Below are 22,208 nucleotides of genomic sequence, written 5' to 3' on the forward strand. Positions count from 1 at the left end.
TTTAGACAACAGTTTCCAATTTTATTAGTCCAATAATTTTTATCAGGTTTCTGAGATCCGTAGCGTAGTGTGAAAACCACTACACCTCCGCTCCCCAACCATATGAACATGCACACATTCAACAGCTTACAGGCGTCAGCTACCCAACCTTGTAAAGAGTACAGCAACATAATAAGGCATGGACCTATCAACCAATTATAGTCAGCAAGATGAATGTGGATTTTCCAGAACAGCAACAATAAACAAGATATACATCATGTACAGAATGCCTTGTACAGAATCCCAATGATTGACAACCCCCCGCCCACCTCCTACGCATTTCCCATAAATATGCTAAATCCCTCTTGATATACAAATTATTTTGTCAAGGCGCTCTTCTTCCCCCTCCAACCCAGCTTAAATATACGCTCCAAGCTTGGTGGCGTTTCATTCTTCATCTGAGCACGGCTGCTTGCGTTGTAGCCGAAACGTCGTGAGAATTATTTTATTATGTTTTATTTTATTATTTTATTATTTTCCTTCTACGTGACTTTACCGAAAGAACCAAGAAGATTGACAACCCTGTCAGTGTCAACATTACACCAGTACAGCAAGGCTTTTGCAACCCTCCACAATCCCGTACGTTAAATAATGAATAATGACTTGAAACATAAATAGGATGCACAGTGTTTCTGAGTATATTAATTGCTCAGGTGGCTAATATTAATAAGGGTCGCCATGGTGGCGACGTGTTAACTACCTTGCCTGGTATAAAGGGAGTCGTGAGTTCGATCCCTACCCTGATGCCTGTATATTTGGAGTTTGTATCTTCTGCCCGTGGTCGCGTTGATTTTTCTACGGATCCTCTGGTTTCTCCCTCCACATTTAACAACATGCGTTTAGAGTATTTGGCTGATCTTAATCTCCACGTGATGAGCCACTTCGTTGAGCTATCATTTGTGGCCAGGTCGCTTCTGAAAAAAGAGCTATACAACTCCAGTGGGCCTTACCTGGTAAGATACAAAAATGTTTAGTTTAATTGTTTAAACCAGTTTATCAATGGAGAAAGCGATGTGCAGGCCGGGCGCGCGTGCACTCACGCATGTACTTGAGCGTCTCCTCCACGAGCTCCAGGCCCAGCTCGAGGTCGGCATCCGGGGGCAGCACTGGAGTGCGGATCCAGTCGTCACGGTCGTAGCCCAGCACCGAGTCGGCACGCAGCCGAAACAGCGGCAGCCGCTCCTCCATGAGGCTCACGACCTCCACCTCGGTCTCGTCACCGCCTCCTCCACTGCCGTACGCGTCTGCAGGTGGGAGCACGAGGCAATCATGGTCATTGCGCAGCACCTTCTGGACTTTCACTCCGTGGGGTCAGTCGACCTCGTCAGGTCTGGGGAGGTAAGCTGGGTTGAGCCTGGGTAGGGCTTGGATGGGTGACTACTGTGCATAACAAGTCTTATAGACTGCTGGGTTGTGGTTAACAGAAGGCGATGCTGCAAAATCTATTGTTACGCTGGACTTTTATGCCTCCGTGTCTATGCACTTTGTCTTCACAAACTGACACTGAAGTATGGTGAAATAACTCTCGCAATCCACACAATGGGGAAGTCATCCAGTAGTGAAATGAAAAAAGGACTGTACACATACAATGATAAGTTCCTTTTATGGAGTGCATAAGCACTTAGGAAAATTAGAGATTTCAATCTCACCATTAAGAGATGGATGTTGGAGGCAGTGGCATAATTTTTGCATTACTGGAGGGGTCAGACAGATTCATGTTAAAGCACCTAGGAAAGAGATATTCTGTGGAAATCAATGTAAAATAATTCAGGAAGAGCAGCTTGTGATGATAGCTGTTAGGCTCTATTTTTATGGGCATCCTGCATGGATATGATATCAGGTCTTGTGATGTTGGAGGTTGAGTGTCAACCATGCACCGGCTCTAAGATGTTCCAGAAAACAGGAAGTGATGTGCACAGGCGCGCACCCGTGATGGTGCCCACGTCCCTCCGGTCCCTCCACGCGGCCTCCCGCTCCTCGCTCTCCATGGGGCCATCGTGCAGGCGTAGTGATGAACGTGGGCGCCTGGTGGGGCACCCTCCGGGAGCCTCCAGGGTGGCAGGAAGGCTCACGCAGGCACCTGGGCACGGCCCATGAGGCCCTCCTGGTGCAAGTGTGCTGTCAGGGATGCCGTAGAAGCAGCAGGAGTCCCACTGCAGCCTGGCGGCACCCTCACTGAACCTGTCCAGAAAGCATGGCAGGGGAGGGGCGGCAGCGTGGCGGTTAACACGGTGATGGACGTTATGACATAGGAGACAACGCACTGGGCTGAAGATGACGGGTGGCACTTTGGTTAGAGTGCGAGACTGAAAGTTGGAAGATAAAAAATGCAGATGTCAGTTTGAGGTCAACTCAGAGAATCATCTCTTTGGACTCAACGCAAAGAGCATTGCCTATGGGAAGTCACCAGGGGAACTTCTATTGAGCAGAATGGGCTCTGTCAACAGAATGTGTTACTTCTGGGACTGACTCCAGGCTGCAAATTAAGATAAGAATCACCTACACTCATTTTTTACGTATTTTTCAAGTTGAAGTTGGCTGGGACTATCGTCCGCTATGGGGTGGATTTCCACACAATTCTCTCATTGACATGCTAATTTCTCTACCCCCCCCCCCTCTCTGCCCCCCCCCCCCTCTCTCTCTATTTGAGGCCTCGACACAGAGGCGTTGTTTCTCTGTGTGTCTATGTGTGTGTGTCTCTCTCTCTGTGTGTCTCTGTGTTGTCTCTCTCTGCTTGTGTGTCTGTCTGTGTGTCTCCGTGTCTGTGTTTTGTCTCTCCCATATACAGTTTGCCTTCGAAGCGAACCCCCATTTTCCTGAAGACGACCGCTTGTGTTGCGATCGAAACGTCGTAGTTTTTTGTTGTTATTTTCTTTGAACCTACCTACGTGACTTTACCGAAAAACCCAAGAATATGAATTCCTGCAGTCACGAAAACTTTAAGTCGAGGTCATTTTCATTGGCGAGCAGGTAACAGCAACTCGCTCCATCTCCACCAGAGGGCAGCGTCTACCAGAGGAAGCCAACCTCCCTCCGCTCGTCTCACCAACATCCATTCCTATTCATTCACGAAGCATGTCTTGCATCTAACACGTGCACTCTAGAAAATAAACAAATCCCCGGTTCGATGTAAGGCCGCAGGCATTATTGTAATATTCACAGGAATGGTCCCTTGGTACTGCTTCTCTGCTTTTGTGCTACCTTTTCATTTACATTTGAAGAGAATGATGTCTACACTATGGGGACCTCATTTGCCAGTAAAAATATGATAATTGGTTCTTTACCCTTCTATCTGGCAACAAAACTGACACCTTTTTGCAAGGAGTCATGTTTGCATAGACCGCAATACCTGCAGTCATAATACAAACAAAAGAACATAACTCTGATAATGTCAGACTAGGCTCGAAGGAAAGCTGTCTCGGGTGTGGACCAATCAACTTCAAGGACAGTGCACATTATCAGAGTTATGTTCTTTTGTTTGTATTATGACTGCAGGTATTGCGGTCTATGCAAACATGACTCCTTGCAAAAAGGTGTCAGTTTTGTTGCCAGATAGAAGGGTAAAGAACCAATTATCAGAATGATGTCTGTTTGTCTGAAGTGCAACCATTATCCCTCTGAGGGGATTGATGATGCAATGATGACCACTTTGTGGAAGTCAATCAATCAATCTTTATTTGATGTTCCAATATCGCCTTCAATAAAGTACGAACAAAGTAAATTGCAACCACGTGAAAAATAAAGCGCAATCGTGCGCAACAAATAGCATAAGAGAAGTGGTAAATAAAATAAACGAAAGTAAAGAGACGTTTTTTTTATTTAAAACATTTTATTTTACGAGACGGTAAGTCTGAACAGATGTGTCTTGCACAGACCATGGAATTCAGAGACATTGCAGATTTTTGGGGTTGCGCTCAAGAAGGCTTCGTCCCCCCCAGCGTCGGGTGAACAATCCTGGGCTGGGCAAGTCTTAATCAACAATTGTCATACTTAAAAATAAAATTGCCCATGCATTAATACATTGAGCACCACCGGATTGGTCATTTAATCAGGGAGACTATTTGAATTGGCTGTCTGACAGGTCGTAAATGTGTATAATCAGCACTGTCAGTCTAAAAAAAACCCTTGCACAAGTACTGAAAACCGGTCCAGCACAGTGAACAAATGAGCAGCTATGCTTTTATCCCACCGAATGGTGTCAGTACAACTCCTCCAAGGAAATCTCCCTTTTGGATTGGATGGGCCAGCTGAATGGACATCAGTGAATGCCTGGATTCCTGCTGCATTGCAATGGGTACAAATAAAGAGCAGTGTAATTTCCATGCTGATCACGTTACACACGTGGGCAGCACTCTGGGTGCAATACTTGAGATGACGTTGCCAAGACACTGCCACCAAGAGATGAGGCCGAAAGAAGGGTATTAGTGTTCAGGGCCTTCACAGACATTTGCCCAGGGCTCCTCATTCCTTCAAGCATGAGGACAGTGAGCATATAACCTTAATTACACGTATCTGCGGTGGAGCAGTGGTACAGAAATGACTTTGCCTTGGCTAACAGTGGCAAGTGATGTCTGAACTGGTCCTGTCCAATTCACACGACTGTGGTGAAATATGGTCTCGCAAACACCATGACCAACAGAAAAGGATTGACCAAGGGCTGTCTCTTCAGTGATATGGCATTGTGGTAAGATAGACCCTGGCAGAGTGATTGAAAAAGGAAAATTCGTCTGTCTGTGAACACATCCTGATATATCATAATTAGGATTATAATTGATGAAAATTACATTTATGAAAACAAAGTGAACGGCACAGGTACACAGAGCCGTCCCGAGGGTACAGCGAACCGGGGCGATCCGCCGAGCCCCGTGCTTTAGGGGGCCCCGTGCTTCGACGTCAAGGTGTCAGATGTAATACGTCCGGTTTAGTTTAAAGACGTAGGGAGGCCCACAAATTGTGATTTGCCCCGGGCCCCGCACCTCTTTCTGTGTAAGGGTTAGGCCTGGCGGCCAACCCTATGCCTGTGTGTGGGGTAGTCTGCCAGAAGTCTTAAGGACTTCACAGGCAGGCCAAGTTTAAAAGTAGCAGAGCCACTGACAACCGACTTTGTCGGTGATGTCACCACACCAATCTGCTTGAAAGGCATCGAAGCATTCAACTCAGATTGGTGCAAAGGGAAGAGGTGGGAAGATTATAAATAATTAATAAGGGACGGTTGATAAATGTTGGAAAAGGGAAAAGGGGATTGGAGGAAGAGAAGAGAACCTGCTAGAAAGGGGGATACAGGATATACAAGGGGCCCGAAAGGAAGCTCGGGGCGCATTCTGGAGTGCAGCCTCTATAAGTATGGTCATGGTCTCTGTGTGTTTGCGCGTTATGTGCGAATAAAGCATAAAGTTGAGCTGTACTTACCTCGTCCAAAGTCCTTTTCATATGGATGGTCCTGCAGTTACAAGCACCCTTGCATGTACATATCCGCTCATTAAAAATTATGGGATATGTACCTGCAAATTAGCCACATCTAAGTGCAGATCTTTGAAAGGGCCAGGCTCACAAAGTGTAAAGTAAACTTGCTACTTCCTTTAGAGCATGCCAATTGGTTTGTCCTGCACAGGCGCATTATGATGAGATTGGATGCATGATGAGAAAGCGTGCTCGTTGGCAGCGCACCGGACACTGTGGAGAATTTTAATGCACTTGTAGGCACATCTCCCAGTGAGGGGGGATGACCATAGTTAAATTAAGATGAAAAGCATGGCCATCAAATGCTGGCTGAAATTAAAACCAAAACATGTTACTTGACGAAATCATTTAACTTTCAATTTAGGAAATCTAAACGATAAACTTAAAGTACATCGTTTCTGAAAAAGTTGGTATTTTCCAACAAATGTCAACATTCATGGCATTTTACAGTAGAAATACATACAATTTGAATAGAATGAGGCAGAGGAGAAACACAGGTAGCTGTGGTAATGGAATGGGGAAAATAACAGCCATGCCAAGAACGTTGCATGCTTAGCGTCCATCGAGGCAACCCAAACTGTGAACCTAATATAATGCAGAAGCAGGACAGCCTAGCGACCACATACTGGTTTCAACTACACGATGAAGCAAAAGGGCAACTACTCTTCCAAACATGAACGGGAGACACTAAACAACCCTCACACATCTTACGGTGCTCATCTCCATTGGCTGCTCAGAGCCAGTGTTTGGAATTCCACATTCGAAAGCGCAAGCACTATGAAGATGCATATTCAGGATTAAAATGTAGCTATTTTGGTGAATGTGCAAAAGAAATAATTTTAAGTAAAAACTAAGTTTTTTTTATGTTACTGGAAGAAAATTGCACTTGAAAAGAATGGAGAATTTTTATCGTGGAAAGACGACGGATCGGCTGAGTAAACCCAAAGCTTGTAATTGAACTCTCAACCTTCCCCTTTTGAGTAGATCACTCTAATCACAGCACCACTCAGCTGGAAAGAGCACAATCCGCTGCTGAACGATATATATTTGCAGCACAAGCTTTCTCCGGGGCTGTATTCATTGCGCCCATCTTGGCGGTGGTGCAGGAAGCGGTAGCGCTGCTTTACTCAACGCAGCCACTCAGCCGCATTAATCGTGGCAGGCATCAGGGGGAGGAGCTCAATTATTGATGCCGAGTTTCCATGCAGTCTGCAGGGGGATATGTTGTCCTGAGTACTACAGAAAGAGCTGGGTAGAATGCAAGCACAATGTATATGAAGGCAGAGATATAAAGGGCAGGTGATGGCGCAACACGGAATATATTTTTTTTATTTTTAAAAACATCATCGTGAATAACTAATTTCTTGAAACCAGTATTGAAAAGGTCAGAGTGTATCCCTGCTCAAATGAGCAACGGCAACCATTGCTCACCTCTATTGGCGATTCTGATGCAGGGGTGAAAACTGCTTGTTCCTAAGGTAAGGGAGGCATTCTGTCCATGGGAAGTTCACTGTTCACTCAACACGAATTGGTATACTCATTAAATAGACTCTGGAGAGATGATTATTTTTCCCCCCAACAAGGGGTCGAAATCGCAGTACCATAATAATAGTCAAGCAATGCTAACATCAGGAAAACAAATACAACCAAGAGTGGCTCACTCACCCAAGTGAGTCCAAACCAAACCTCTTTGTTTTGGAGGATCCTGAATTGTGATGTTTTGCATCTTTTTTTTTACTGTCCTTGCAATATGAGAGGAGCCTGGGGTGCCCAAGAAAAAAAACTCCCCCCAACACATCTGAAGGGATAGTGTTAAATACTTCAACAAACGAGGGCCGCCTCACATGAATAGAGTTCACTGGTTAAATAGTAAAAAGAAGTTAACAAGCTAAAAGTGCCTCTGAGCTTGTAAAATGTGCGTCATTTAGTGCCATCACATGAGCATGAATGTACTCGACAATAACCCAAAACGGGGCACGAATCGGAGGGACAAGAGCGAGACTGTGAGTTGAGAAGGGCAAGAGACATGTTTGTTCTACTGATTACAAGCAGGCTATCATAAATTCAAGGTTAATATATGTGTGAAAACTTCACTCCATTCCTGGAAGTGTGACAACATGGCTTAGTATCTGTATATGGTACTATGCACAGCCTTCATAAAGTCAGATTCTATACCTCAACATATATTGGAGGTCAACTTGACACTGTACACACGCCTTGTAGAGGTGTAGCGGCGGTCGGGCAAGTCATTTCGTGAGTGCCTATTAAGGCCAGCAGAAGCAAACATTATATAACTAGCACCATGACCGACCACCTAAAGTCTCAATAATTTCCTGGTATTTACATATCGTAAGTAACCAGGCAATATTTGTTTAGGCTGAGTAAACATATGGCAGGCCAAGGCCACCACTTGCCACCAATGTTCTGCCTGGTAAGGGATCGAATCCCGGTCACTGGTGTCACAGCTGTGGGCTAACCACTAATCCACCACTGTGCACAAATATATATATAGACTCAGATAAAGATTCCCCATGTAGTCTTAACAGACCGTTGGGGCAAATTCTGTTAGCGGCACGGCACACGAGGAGGTGGGTGGCCAGCACCACGCCCGACCGTCTTTGTCTCCCTAGTGGCGATGTTTACACAATGCACCAGGTACTCAATTGAGGCTGAGTTAACCTTGGGAAGGCCCAGGACCGGTTCAGATATTCGTCACTGTTGTTGGCCGTGAGCGGAATTCAAACCTGGGTCGTCGGGTTCGTGGCGCAGTACGCTGCTACACTCCCGCTCCCCATATAACAACCGCCATTCGCACACACATAACAAAGCATAGAAATTTGTGTTGGTCACCAACGTCTCACGCTGTAATCTGTGTTTCCTAAGATGTTAATCCTTAACGAGTATCTCCTTAAAGCTGAACGGATTTACCATTGATCTCATTACATCGATGCCAATCTGTTTATGAACTCGCAAGTCAACAGCATTTGGTGATCTTGAAATCAATTTCTGCTGGTCCCCACTCCATCTACGAGCCAAGCAAGCCACTCATGTGCTGCCTTTTACTCCTTCACAATGTATTCTTCATCTAAATAGCCACTACATAAAGAAGGGGACACTATGCCAACCCGTCCTCGCATCAGTCTCCAGCTAACCACCCTCAAAGCATTGAACTCAGCCCTGCCCATCAATAGCATCTTGCAGTCCTAAAGACCAGCATTGCCTCTAAGTGGCGCTGTTCACTCCAGTGTGCTCCCCTTGGCTGCGAGTTGCACACTTCAAATAGCGCTCAGCATAAAAAGCACTGCCACCTGTCCAGGTGCTCCAGCATCTTGCATGTTCTCATGTCCTTACGTCAGTCACATAAGGTCACGAGGGGACATCGCAAAGGATACTTGCCCCTGGGTGATCTTGTCTGATTCCATAGACTAAAGCTATTAAAATGTGTATTTTTATCTGGAGGAATCCGATGAGCTATAAAGTACTTTTTCACAGATGTCCAGTAGAGTAGTTGCCGTGATATCATTGTTTTCACAAGTAGTGTTATTGCGATATAATGTCTCATGATTCGATAAGGTATTTAAATTCGGGACATGAAAATGATCACGATGCTAGTTCCCAATAATTTTGTAATAGTATTTTGCACTAATTGAATGGGCATATGCAATGTATATTTTTATTGTCGTTTTTCCCATACGTTGTCAGGAATTAAAATACTTAGAGAAAATAGCATATGTAAAGACAATCACGCATTTATAATGGAGACCAGTCAATCTCTCCTGAAGATGATTACTGTCGCAAATCATTTATTTCACTAAACTATTTTAATTTTACCAGGTAATGCCCCCACTGGAGCTATATAGCTGTTTTTCAGAATTGACCTGGCTATCACAAATGATAGCTCAACAAAGTGGCTTATCATCGTGTGGAAATTTATAGCAGCCAAATAGTCTAAACGCACGTTGATTATAAATGTGGAGGGAAAAACTGGAGGGCCCGGAGAGGCCTGATGTTCCAGCATGTGTGTGTGTTCTCTATGTTCACAACAGTAAAGTTGGCCAAGGATAGGTTCAGAAACCAACTGATGTTGTCCGTGGCCAGAAATTAAACAAAGTTAGCCGGAATCATCGCATGAACCAATACTCGCACCACAGCCACCAACAGAAGCAATGTCTACTCTCTCTGTCGGAGGATCAAGAGGACTCAACATCTCCCCCCTGCCATCCTTACAACAACTCCGAAGCCTTTGTCAGTTTGCATGCCTCCGTTTATAACAGTCCCCTGGACATCACCTTGCAGTACACCGACTCCATTACACATGCCCAGGTCTCCCCGCTCGGAGTGCAGTGTTACTCTGGTAAGTACACTGGTAAATATCTTACGGCATTAACTGATTAAACTAAGGGGGTGAGTTAAAATCCTAGGTCGACTCAATGAAATCATCCTTCTCAGGTTAATAAAAAAAAATTACCACTGTAATGGAGGACGAGAGTGGTTGCTGATGGAAAGACTCGGCCCCGCTAAAGGATTGTGGAATTTCCATATGTGGTTCAGAGGCAACAGAGTTGACCGATGCATTGAGCATGAAGACACTGTGGCTTTTTAAAATGAAAACAATAAAACACTGTAATTTATGCTGATGAGCCCGAGGTATGATTATAAAATAAGACTGCACATTAAAACATTGAAACACCGTCATTAAGTGAAAAGAGTGTATTTACATCTGATCAACTATTTATGCTACCACAAGGGCTGTTACACAGCCGTGCATGGTTGTTTTACTTGGATTATAAAAATTACATAAGAGCCCCCATTGAGTCTGTCCTATAGACTGGATGCCGAATGCTCTTAGCAAGCACCTATTATGGCACAGAAAATGGGGAGACTGACCGCCAACGACATTGCCGACCACGTCATTTTTACCGGCCACGTTTTTACAGGCAGCGCTGGTGTGGGGTCACCGCACTGCGTACGCAGTCGACCTTGAAAGAGGCTCGAGACAAGTCCTGCCGCCGACGTTTCACATGGCGAACTGGGTCCCCATCGCAACATCCTCCTGAAACGACCAACCGCACTGACCTTAGGTGAGAGTACAGCATAATTGGGAGCAGGGACCCAACCCTCTCCGGGATTGCCGAGTCGTCTACGAAATTTCTGCGCGGAATGGCAGCGTATTTCAAAGAGCCCCGCACTTCACACAGGCACAATCAAACTGGCAAATCAGCTCATGAAAACAAAGCCCATTGGCTGCTACATCTCACTTCCCCCAACCAACGCCCCCCCCAGCCCCAGCAACTAGCACCTGCATCAGCAAGGTGAGGAGTTGAAGGGAAAGCACCTTTGGGACCAGCCCGATTGGAGAACCTTCTCGGGGTCCCACCCAAACCCACCTGAACCCTCCCTTCCCGTTCCTCTCCCTCCTTGTCCACCCTTCGGTGAGGCTCCGTGCAAACGAACGTGCAGGTGGGAGGAGGGTGTGTACGCTTTATCGGGGCACAGCCAATCGCCTGGCGGGCGAGACCGTGGTGCTGTAACCAGCACAAACACGGCGATCACGTAGACGCATGCTTACGTGCGGACCGGCACGGACGCTCAGCTGAACTTCGGCACCGGAAAATTGGCACGGCCACCTGTGACACTCGCGGTGGAAGAAGATGTGCCGATTGGCAGGGCTTGATTGAAGGGCCACTGGCAATGTGGCAAGCAGCATTCTGGTATCACTCAGTAGATTACGATACACATATGTGCCTTAATATTTTTAGTTTGGCATGAAACGATTCACCACTTTCCACCCAAGTGATTCAATGAATTATGACAATAGTCATGCTATGATTCAAGAATTCGAATTTCATTGCCATTCTGATGCATGTAGAGTGTCTATTGTCTGCAGGGTTTTTTGCAAACCAATTTATTATATGAATTGAAAATGATTAATTCCTTCACCTGCACTATTCAATGCATGTATCTTGCCCATGACAATCAATTCTAATCTATGAACCCATGCACTGTTACATGCTTATTGTTTATCTATGGGTCAAGACTCATTATCAAAAAGAACCCGGATTGGGCTTTTTGACCAATTCCTATTTTAAGAAATGTTTCATTTGTAGAATGACACCAGAAAAAAAAAACACAAATGAGTGGCTAAGAATCAAAGATCCACTTATATGGGCCACAAACCCACCAGCTGTACTGCAATCTCCTGGACACCTGAGTGCAGCACGTTGGCAGTATCACAGCACATGATGCAATTTGTGTGAGCCACCAACCTTGCATTCTATGTGCTGGATTACAGGCATGCACCACCACACCCAGCACTAATTATTTTGTTGAATAACGTACATGTCAGCCCATCATCTTTCCAGGAAAAATAAAATACGTACCACTATGTCGAACGTTAACGGTACTTGTCCTGTCGAGAGATTGTCCCCTGCCATGGCTAAGAGTAAGTAATGGAAATGAGAACCCCACAATGCTTGTTTTTAACCGTTATTGATTATTTAAAAAGTATTGTCACTTACACTATTATGCAACACCAAGGTAGGGAGCGATAAGAAAAATTGTATGTACATAATGTACTGAAAGATTACTTCATTCTAATATGTATACTTTATGAAAGGTTATTACCTCTTCACCACTACTTGGAGGAACACTCAGACAACATAACCAATACTTTAAAACACTTTCTGGCATGACCTATCCTCAAAAGTAATTGGCCATTCCTTAGCAAATATATAACAAAAAACAGCATACCCTGAACCAGAATTTATACGTTTGTTACACTTTCTATAATTTACCACATTATGATGCTAAAAATATCACTGCACTCTTACCGATTCAGAAGCGATGACACCACTACATGTATATATGTTAAGCATATACTTCACTAACCTTACAGACTAAAAACAACTCTGTCAAATCCAATGTCAGATGAAGGATTCTCCATACCATGTCTAATGTGGGGGTTGTTTAACCATACTTCACCACTCCAGTCAGCATGGGTTGGTAAGGGAGCTCAGATTTGGTTCAAATATAACTTGTCACTGGTATTACGTGTGTCCATAAATCAAACTCCGGTCTTCGGGTTCATAGAGCAATATGTCAACCACTGTGCCATCACTCCCGCAATACTAGAACCTGTATTAATGAAATGCAAGGTCCTTTTTAAATCCTTTATATTAAGTTCGCTTGCTTGCTTAGGACCGTGCAAATCTTTCGGTCGTTTTTTAACCCACTTCCCGTGATCCAATCGAGCTGACATTTTGCAAACCGACTCGTTGTGCGTGACAATGCATTTTCGTGAAAAAAATTTCCAAAATTTTACACTGTTTAGGGAAATTTTTTTAAATATTTAATTACCAATTGTTTAATGCTGCCAGACAATCATCTGACCCATAGGTGGCAGCCATCTCAAGCCAGAGGACGAGAGGACTCTAGCCGCCCCAATGCCACGCATATAAAGGATTTATAGTGAAAAACTTTTTTTTACGGGTTTACTTGTTTCAGCATCCACTGAGAAGGCTGCCACACTAAATGATCAGAATATACCCATGCTGCCCCATGCTCAGATCTGCGGATCTTGGTTGTTTTCTCAGACCACAACAAGAAACCAAAAAAGAAAATCAAAATGACGTATGCAGCTTACTGTGTTATTTAGTTTCTTTACAGTTTAACTTCGCAGCACTTATAAGCCATGACATTAAGATGAGCATTGCCATATTGTATCTCATTATATAAATTAAAGCAGGGGTCCCCAACCCCCAGGCCGCGAACCGGTACCGGTCCGTGGCCTGTTAGGAACCGGGCCGCACAGCAGGAGGCAGGAGGTGAGCGGTGAGTCCGCGCGTGGCCCGCCCATTATTTTATTTACCACTTCCATCCGCGCCTCTTTCCCGCACTGTGCAATTGTCTTGGTCACAGTTGTGGTAAGCCCACAAGCTAACCCGAGCCAAAGTGAGTAAAAAACAAAAGTCGCTGGAGAGCTTCTTTTAAAAGGGGGAAAGACCCAATGATGAACCCCCCCCCCGTCCGTGAAAAAATTGTCCTCCACGAAACCAGTCCCTGGTGCCAAAAATGTTGGGGACCGCTGCATTAAAGAACAGAGAATGAGTTACTGAGTGAATCACTGATGCTAATAATAACCTCGCTCCCAATGGCCTCAAGCCACTCGGGATGTTTCAGGCCAAAAAAATATAAAAGCAAAACAAAAATTATAAATTTGACCTCAACAATGGGGTCACAATAACAGGTGACCAAAACGAACTGGTTGCATTATGGCTCGAGCACTCCAACGAGATTTTAACAGTTGCAAGTTCAAATCCTGGTTGGGTGTAAACTCTATCCATTATCGTTATGCATTTGCTAAAATAAACATCAATTTTTTGGGATATCAACTTCGATCGCCCAAAGGAGAGATTAACCCCTGCCATAGGAATCTCGAATTATCACCAATGGCCCAAGGTCACCATCATCCTCAGAAAGTCTACCGCAATCCATGACTTTAAGTTTCTATCTTCTGATTGGCAATTGATAGCTCTAACCACAGCACTGGATGGCCACATTTAAATGTTTATGGTGACTTAAAATTTGAACCCAGGGTCTTAGCATTATTGGCTCACTGCTCTAGCGTGGACATGAGGCACCTGCATCACACAGTCACCTCTCATTACCTCTTATGCACAGGAAATCAGAGAAAACAGGTGATGTGTTCAATCAACTTGTGCAACCTTCTGAGTGGCCTTCCAATGCAGTTCTTCTACGGAACAGGGTCATCAAATAAGCGCAAGCCTTATTCAGAAAAAAAGTGCAAGAGCCAAACGCTAGAAGTGGTCAAGCAAGATGTCAAACACAACTCTTCTGCCAACCACTCCTGAAATTTGAGTGTCTCCCAAATGACGAGAAAGCAGTCGACATCCAAAAGAAGGTGGACATATAAATGAAAAGTATATTAATTTAAAGAGCATGTGGATGATTGCGGAGTCCAAGTGTACAGGTTTTTCGAATTCCACACATCACGTCGGTATATAGCTTTAGAAATGCTAGTGCACAAGCAGCACTGTTTAATAACCAGGCTTGACCGTACCCGACGTGACCGGCGCCACAACGTGAATTGTCTCACGAACCGGCTACAGATGTCACGCACCCCCGGAGGGGTACACACAGTATCACAGGCTGGGAACCATTGTCCTACATCGTAAACACTGTCAGCGATTCGAGTCAAACTCTTCTACAACTAAATAACATTTTGGGGTAAATTGAAGTTAAACTTAAAAATATGAACATTCAGCATACGAAGCATAACTCAGCAGTGTTGGCAGTTGTATTTCCTCGTCACGTTAATGTGTCCCACTGTTCAGTCAAGTGTGGGATGATGCACATATCAGGCAATGCAGCCCATGGTGGGAATTCTACATTCCTATGATGGGGTCCAGTCACTCCATGGAAAAATCGCTGAGGATTTTCCACAAAGTGATGTTAATGTTATAAATAACAGGTAAGATGGGCTCAGTCCAATCTCTGTCCAGAATTTCCATAGCTAACCTTTGATTGTTCGACAGGTGCTCTAATATAGAGGAATTCCCATAGTGAAGATCGTTACACAGACCAGGAGAATAGGCCCTCTGTAGTCAAACATCATCTAAGTTAAATATAGTTTTCAGCAAACTACAAGGTCACACTACAGATGGTGAATACAGCTGGGAATACACCACAATACGATTATAGCTATTGACTAGCATAAGTACCTGGCGTTGCCCGGGTGAAAAATATATTTCTTAATAACCTTACATATATACACAGATGGGCTGCTACCCCTGCCCCCCCCCCCCCCCCAGGCACGATCTCCTCGGCCGCTGTGCAGTAATATGTACGGCCTATAGTGTGGTGGGGTGTCGAGGCCTAGTACCGTGCAGAGCCTCCGGCCTCGCCTAAATTGCCCACCCGGCTGAGGCTAGGTACCGGGGCCGTTACCCCCCCCCCCCCACGCTACAATAATACTGTCTAATCGCTATAATTTTATTATCTACCGACCCTATAATAGTAATAGCACACATTGGGGTGGGGGGGGAGTGAAGAGGACGTGAAACTTTGATGAATTTACCTCAGAGTCGCGTGTTAATGCGTGCGCATATTTTTAACGGGAATTAAAAATGGCGGCCATCCCGCAGCGAATGCGTCGCTACCCGTTGCCAGGGACAACCGCCGGACCAATCGCGTCTCGCAAATCCCTCACATTTCGTCCAATGAAACTGCGTATGGTCCGGCGACACACAGACAGACAGACAGATTTGCGATTTTATATATATAGACTAGCAGAAGTACCCGGCGTTGCCCGGGTGAAAAATATATTTCTTAATAACCTTACATATATACACAGATTTCATTGTTATGTAATGTTTGAAAGCTTTCAGAAGATTTTAAATGTATTTTCCCCCCGGGCAACGCTGGGTATATCGAGTTTATACCACAAAGTCGTCGCTTGACATGGGTGGGGTGTCGAGGCCTAGTACCGTGCAGAGCCTCCGGCCTCGCCTAAATTGCCCACCCGGCTGAGGCTGGGTACTGGGGCCGTTAACCCCCCCCCCCCCCCCGCGCTACAATAATACTGTCTAATCGCTATAATTGTATTATCTACCGACCCTATAATAGTAATTGCACACATTGGGGTGGGGGGGGAGTGAAGAGGACGTGAAACTTTGATGAATTTACCTCAGAGTCGCGTGTTAATGCGTGCGCATATTTTTAACGGGAATTAAAAATGGCGTCCACCCCGCAGCGAATGCGTCGCTACCCGTTGCCAGGGGCAACCGCCGTGGAAAACCAAACGGACCAATCGCGTCTCGCAAATCCCTCACATTTCGTCCAATGAAACTGCGTATGATCCGGCGACACACAGACAAACAGACACACACACAGACACACACACAGACAGACAGACAAAGACAGACAGATTTGCTATTTTATATATATAGATGTACTTTGTTAAAGACATGTTTGCAAATAAGCCCACAACTCAGGGCCGGATCATGGTCCCGTGAGTCACCTGGTAACATGTCTTTAGGAGCCCTCCCCCCCCCCCTTTTTCCTATATTGGTGTCTTTATTGCCATCCTCCTTGCAAAATCATCCACTAGAACGTCAAAATCTAGCTGTCCGACAAGGTCTGACTCTATTGACATAAGTGACAATGAGCTGTGATGTCTTTGGCACATGCTACTCTGCAGGTCATTTTTATTCTGCCTAAAAGAGAAAATGTCCACTCACCCTGGCAGTTTGTCACTGGCAAAGTTAGAAAAATTCGAAGTGCCACGAAAACATTGGAGAACACTGACTACAGATGCATTAGTGTATGAAAAAATATAGCTTTTGGCATATTTTTTTAATGTTTCACAAAACTGTGGTGTATTTTTAATAATTGATTTGTCAACGGCTCTGAACAAACGGCGAGCCCTCAGTCTCACTAGATGGCTTTTTAGTGCAGCTAATTTGGTTGCAAGGGCAGCTAGCTGGCAAAAATGGCAGCTAGCTAACTAATTTCTGTTAACAAGCTGAATCATATGGACAGCTAGCCCGGGAAAATGGGCAGCTAGCTAAAATAAAGGGATTGCTAGCTACGGTAAGTCAATTAACCACTGGCTTACCATAATATGACGCCCTTCAAACTGTTGTTATGGCTCAGTTGTACAGAAGCATTGTACTCTCCGAGAGGCTCTCGTTTTAAGCGGCCCAGGTGTTACGCTTGATGTATGCACCAAGGGGCCTGGGGGCCCTAGTGGTCAGCTCACTCTTTAAACACCAAGGGTTCTGGGGGGCCCTCACATTGTAAGCGCTGAGGGGTCTGGGGGCCCTCATGGTTAGCTCACGATATAAGCACCCAGGAGACTAGTGTTCAGCTTGTGCTGTGCGCACTGAGGGCCCTGGCGTTCAACTTTCTTCGGAAGTCTTGGGCACTGTTTGTGCGGTGTGTTTTTGTTGCAGTAAGATGAAATCCCTATTCAATTCCAATATCAAAAACCACATGCAAACCCAGATATGAATTATTTTGCGATGGAGACCTGGAAAACTGGCTCAGTGGAGTACACACTGTTCACTCGGGTTATACCATCCAACCCAATGAAAATAACAAAGGTTAGACCGTCAAAACTAAATAACAAGTTGGTTAAAAGTTTGCCAAAACTATTTGTTGACCAATCTGTACGAGTCTGCGTGTACCATTTAAATGACAATGCTTTACTTTGGCTGACCATAACAGTGATATTGTGTTTACGATTTAACATCAGACTACTCATTTCAGAGAGGCACAACAGCACACTGAATAGACACAACACACGGCTGGAGGGTACAACACAGGCTACAAAAACCGCATTCAACACTGCTCATTATTATAAAACCAACGTCAGCAATGGATCACAGTGACCTGGTGGTGGCTTCATAGAGGCTGAGAAAGACATTACAGGACATGAATTTTGACAAAATCTATGCTGAATAAATGAACATTTTTCATTGGCTAAGTTGACTCGTACATGCATATGTAAATACATATATGTATTTATTCCATATGATGGCTTCGGTGCGAGAGACTTACCTTTTGTGTAGCCAATAGAGGCCAATACATTCACAACAAAGTTGAAAAGAGAACTGATCCTTAAATAAAATTAGAAACCTGACAGACGAAATTTTAATCGATACACCAATTAGTCACTAACACCCGCTATGCGAACGTTGAATTTCCATGACTGGCGCGGAAACCACTTAACGCTCACCTGAGCAAAGAAACATTTGGACTCGGCAACCTGCCTGCACGCTGTAAAGAGCTGTAGAGTGCGTCTCAGTACCTATGTCGGGTCTCCTCCAGCATAGGCATCCCGCTTGTTCTGCTCAGCGTGCGTGCACAAAGACACTTTATCTCACTCTGCAGCCTGCCTGGCGCAAGGTGAGGCTGCTGCAGCTGACCAGCGAACACGGCCTCCTTTATAGCCCCACTAATACTTCCTGCTTTCAGAAAAGCAACGTTTCCACGTAGGATACATGTTTTTTTTTCTATATGCAAATGCAAATAGCCCAATATATTACACTGGACTTTGAACAAACTCCTCACAATGTATAAGGTTGCCGGACACCAAAAATAGCAGGTGTCAGCAATACATATTCTTTGGGTCTTTCTGTAAAGTCACGTAGATAAACAAAAATAACAAAAAACGACGTTTCGATCGCAACACAACCGAGAAGATGGGTACAAACTGAGCAATCATTGGAAGGACGTTATTAACCAGTTTAAGTCATAACTGGCTGTGATGTTCCCATCCTCCCTTCCGATGTTAGTTGTTATTTTCGGCTCTCTGATTTTACATCAGCAAGTTAAACTTCTCACACTAACACAGCCACCTCGATCGCCGAGCTCGAGGTTGCTGCTCTGCGATCTCCCATTAACATGCTAATCTCTCACATTAACATAGCCACCTCAGGGCGCTGGCCGTGGAGGCCGCTCAACGATTTTACATGAATATGCAAATTTGTACTTGGCAGCCCTTTGATTGGTGGAAAACCCACCACCGTCGTGGTCGCTGCCCACCACTTACATTAACATTGGCTGCTGACATTTGGGCTACGCTCATTTCAAACCTTTATAAACAGTTTATCTTTAGGCTAACCCCCTCTTCCTGATGACGAACAGATGTGTTGCGATCAAAACGTCGTAGTTTGTTAGAAAATTTTGTCATTTTTTGTTCTTTCTTTGAACCTATCTACGTGACTTTACCAAAAGACCCATAGAATATGAATTCCTGCAGTCATGAAAGCTTTAAGTCAAAGATTTGTCAGCAATACACTTGTCTTCAATGTGTGCCCATGTTACTCTTCGTTTTAATATATTCGTGGTTTGTGTTAGATTGAACGAAACAGCAGCCTCTTGCCCAGTCCTTTACAATTAGATGGTAGGAAAGTGTTCAGGAATGTTATTTAACGAGTTACGTGAAATTTAAAGAGGCCATTACAGTCAAACAAAGACCACATGCCACATTCAATCTCATCTAATTTTATATTCACAGAGTGCCTTCACTCAAGGCACTTGACATAGTAAAAAAAAACGGTGACAGAATGGAATGATTTAGATGGCAGGGGCATGCAAGGATTGAGGAATGAGTGACCCGGATAGAGGGTACAATACTTTGGGATCACAAAAGGGAAGGGGAGGGACGGGAAGGAGTGGAGGGGTGAGGGGAGGGAAAAGGAAGAGAATGGGCAACAGAGAAGAGGTGAGGCTGTAAGAGAGGAGATTAAGGAGGGGGAATGCTTCATATACAGAGGAAGTTAATTACAGAGGAAGTTTATTATAGTAGAGAGGTGAAAGGAGGGAGAAGGGCCGAAAACGGGACTGAAGACAGGGAGGAGGGCCAGAGAGAGAGAGAGAGACAGAGAAAAGATTGGGAATGAAGAGGACGAGAGGGGACATGGAAGGAGATGAGAGAGGCAAGATAAGGTGGGGCAAGGAAATGAAGAGATTTAAAGATGAGTATCAGGTATTGCAGTAAACAGGAGGCCAGTGGAGTTGGAGGAGGAGAGGTGAAGTGTGAGAATTAAAGGGGGGGATTGAAAATAACCCCTGTGGATGCATCGAGAATTGGATAGCAGCTAGGTAGGAGGAGATACGAGAGGGATGGTTATGGATAAATGAGGGAAAGGAGAAGAATATATGGATGACATCGTCAAAGAAATTATGAGGAAAGCAGAAAAAGAGTTACTCTTTGGTTCTTTCGGTAAAGTCACGTCGAAAGAAAATAAATTAAATAATAGAATACAACGTTTCGATTGCAACACAAGCAATCGTCATCAGGTAAAACAAACCTAGTAAACTTAGAAAAATAATGCAATACAACACAGAGTCGGCTAACACAACAGTCAACACCCTGCCTGGTTGATTACATTTTTCCAAAGATTGCTAAATTTCAGAGAGACAAAACACAGACACGGAGACACATAGACAGACATACAAGCAGAGAGCGACAACACAGAGAGAGATAGACACACAGAGAAACAATGCCTCTGTGTCAAGGCCTTAAATAGAGAGGGGGGGGGGGCAGAAAGAGGGGGGTGGGGCAGAGAGAGAGGGGGGTAGATAAATTAGCATGCCAATGAGAGAGTTGTGTGGAAATCCACCCCATAGCGGACGGGGGAGAGAAGGAGCAAATTGACCTATAGACAAACAAGCCTGGCAAATTTTCAAGAGAGAAATAGGAAGTTTGAGAAAACAAACTTAGTAAAATTTCTGTTATCTCTGCAACACAGAGATAACAGAAAATAAACTAAATGTATAGAGAGAGAATAGTAAGGGACCCAAAACCAAACCCTGAGGATCACCGACACTGAGACAGGAGAGAGGGGATAAGGAGTGATTGGAGGAAACCGAGGATGGCGAGAAGAAAGGTAAGACTTGAGCCAGAAGAGGGGAGTGCCAGATATGCTGAGGTCGGAGAGAGTGGGAAAAAGAGTGGGATGATCAAGTGTCAAAGGCAGAGCAAATGTCAAGATGAATGAGAATGGCTGCAAGATGGTTCCTAACATTGAGTAGGACTGTTTCGATGAATGTACTGCCACTAACAGTGCTATTTGAACTGGTCCTTTGTCCGAGTTTCACCAACCGGCACTGATCAGCATGCTAAAGGTTGGTCAAACACTACAGGGTTTCATAATTCAGCTGTTTGGCCCGTGTTTTTGTCACAGATAGCAATACGACTCCAGCAGAGGTTTGAAATAGGTTTAGGGAAAACAATAACCAGGCTGTAGATTGAACATCTGTAACTTCCCCATACTGAATCAGTGCTACATTCATCAACATGTTTTTAAATTCAGAAAGGGCCGCGCTTTATCTTGACGTTATCGGGGACATAAACGCGCGTGACCAGCAGCACTATTATACACTGCTGATTGCAACAGACTAATAGCCATGGCCATAAAAGTCAGCAATACACATGGGTGATGTTCTGACAAATGGGGCAGGTGATTCACGGTTGTTCCGCCTCCAAAAGGTGCTGTTGGAAAGCAGAGCTGTTACTGATAGTTGTTTATGATGGCACATAAGGTATGAAATACATTAATTACTGGTGGTAGACACATTCAGCGCTATTGGGCCCTTTTCAGAGCTACTGAAATCCTCTATGATTGGAATCCCCTTGAGGCTTAGAAAATTCTGGCTCAGGGTCACCAATAGGGATGAGCACTGCCCCATGGTTATTTGAGAATGGAGACATTTTGACTGACTATACTCTAGTGTTTTGTTTCATTTACTTTAACAGATGTATTCATTATTTGGTCGTGAGAGATAAGGACTTGGAGATAGAGGACCTAATACTTGAAACTTTACAGGCAAATATAATGATGTATGGCAGCGGTCCTCAACCTTTTTGACACAAAATTAAGAAAACTTCTGTACTGATTGTGGAATTTCCACCACTGGCTCTGGGCCACCAAAAGGAGATGAACCAACTGCCCAACTATGTTTGTTTGACCACGGAAACACTTACACTTGTTATTCTTGAATTTGTGCAGAAGCAGGCAGGATTATTGGAATGAAGTGTATTCACAATGACAACTGTGTAAACGCCTGTGTCTTAGGAGCTCAGTTCTTCGTAAATATGAAACTTACGATGGGAAGTGGCAACCTTAGGTCCCATCTTACCCGAACATGACCCTGTCTGCTCCCGTTACGTTAATTAATAA

At 44.5% G+C, this 22,208-nt stretch overlaps 1 protein-coding gene across 7 annotated transcripts in view; it reads right to left on the reverse strand.

Moving 5' to 3' along the window:
• Nucleotides 1-22,208, reverse strand: part of LOC133344888 (trafficking kinesin-binding protein 1-like) — a 64,348-nt gene that overhangs the window by 25,093 nt on the left and 17,047 nt on the right. For 2 of the 7 annotated variants that reach the window (XR_009755391.1, XM_061555195.1), the window contains exons 1-3: nucleotides 18,329-18,409; nucleotides 1,967-2,220; nucleotides 1,080-1,283 (exon numbers count right to left, since the gene is read on the reverse strand). Coding sequence is in view for 6 of the 7 variants with exons in the window: in XM_061555195.1 (XP_061411179.1) it covers nucleotides 1,080-1,283; nucleotides 1,967-2,220; nucleotides 18,329-18,357 (487 nt within the window). In the remaining variant the exon portion in view is untranslated. Of the gene's footprint in view, nucleotides 1-1,079; nucleotides 1,284-1,966; nucleotides 2,221-10,575; nucleotides 10,666-18,328; nucleotides 18,412-22,208 lie in introns of those variants that run through there. The other 5 variants (XM_061555191.1, XM_061555189.1, XM_061555190.1 and 2 more) reach the window with 5 other exon arrangements.

The sequence above is a fragment of the Lethenteron reissneri genome, chromosome 20 (genome assembly GCF_015708825.2).
Source record: "Lethenteron reissneri isolate LAM-NWPU_2019-01 chromosome 20, ASM1570882v1, whole genome shotgun sequence".
NCBI lineage: Eukaryota > Metazoa > Chordata > Hyperoartia > Petromyzontiformes > Petromyzontidae > Lethenteron > Lethenteron reissneri.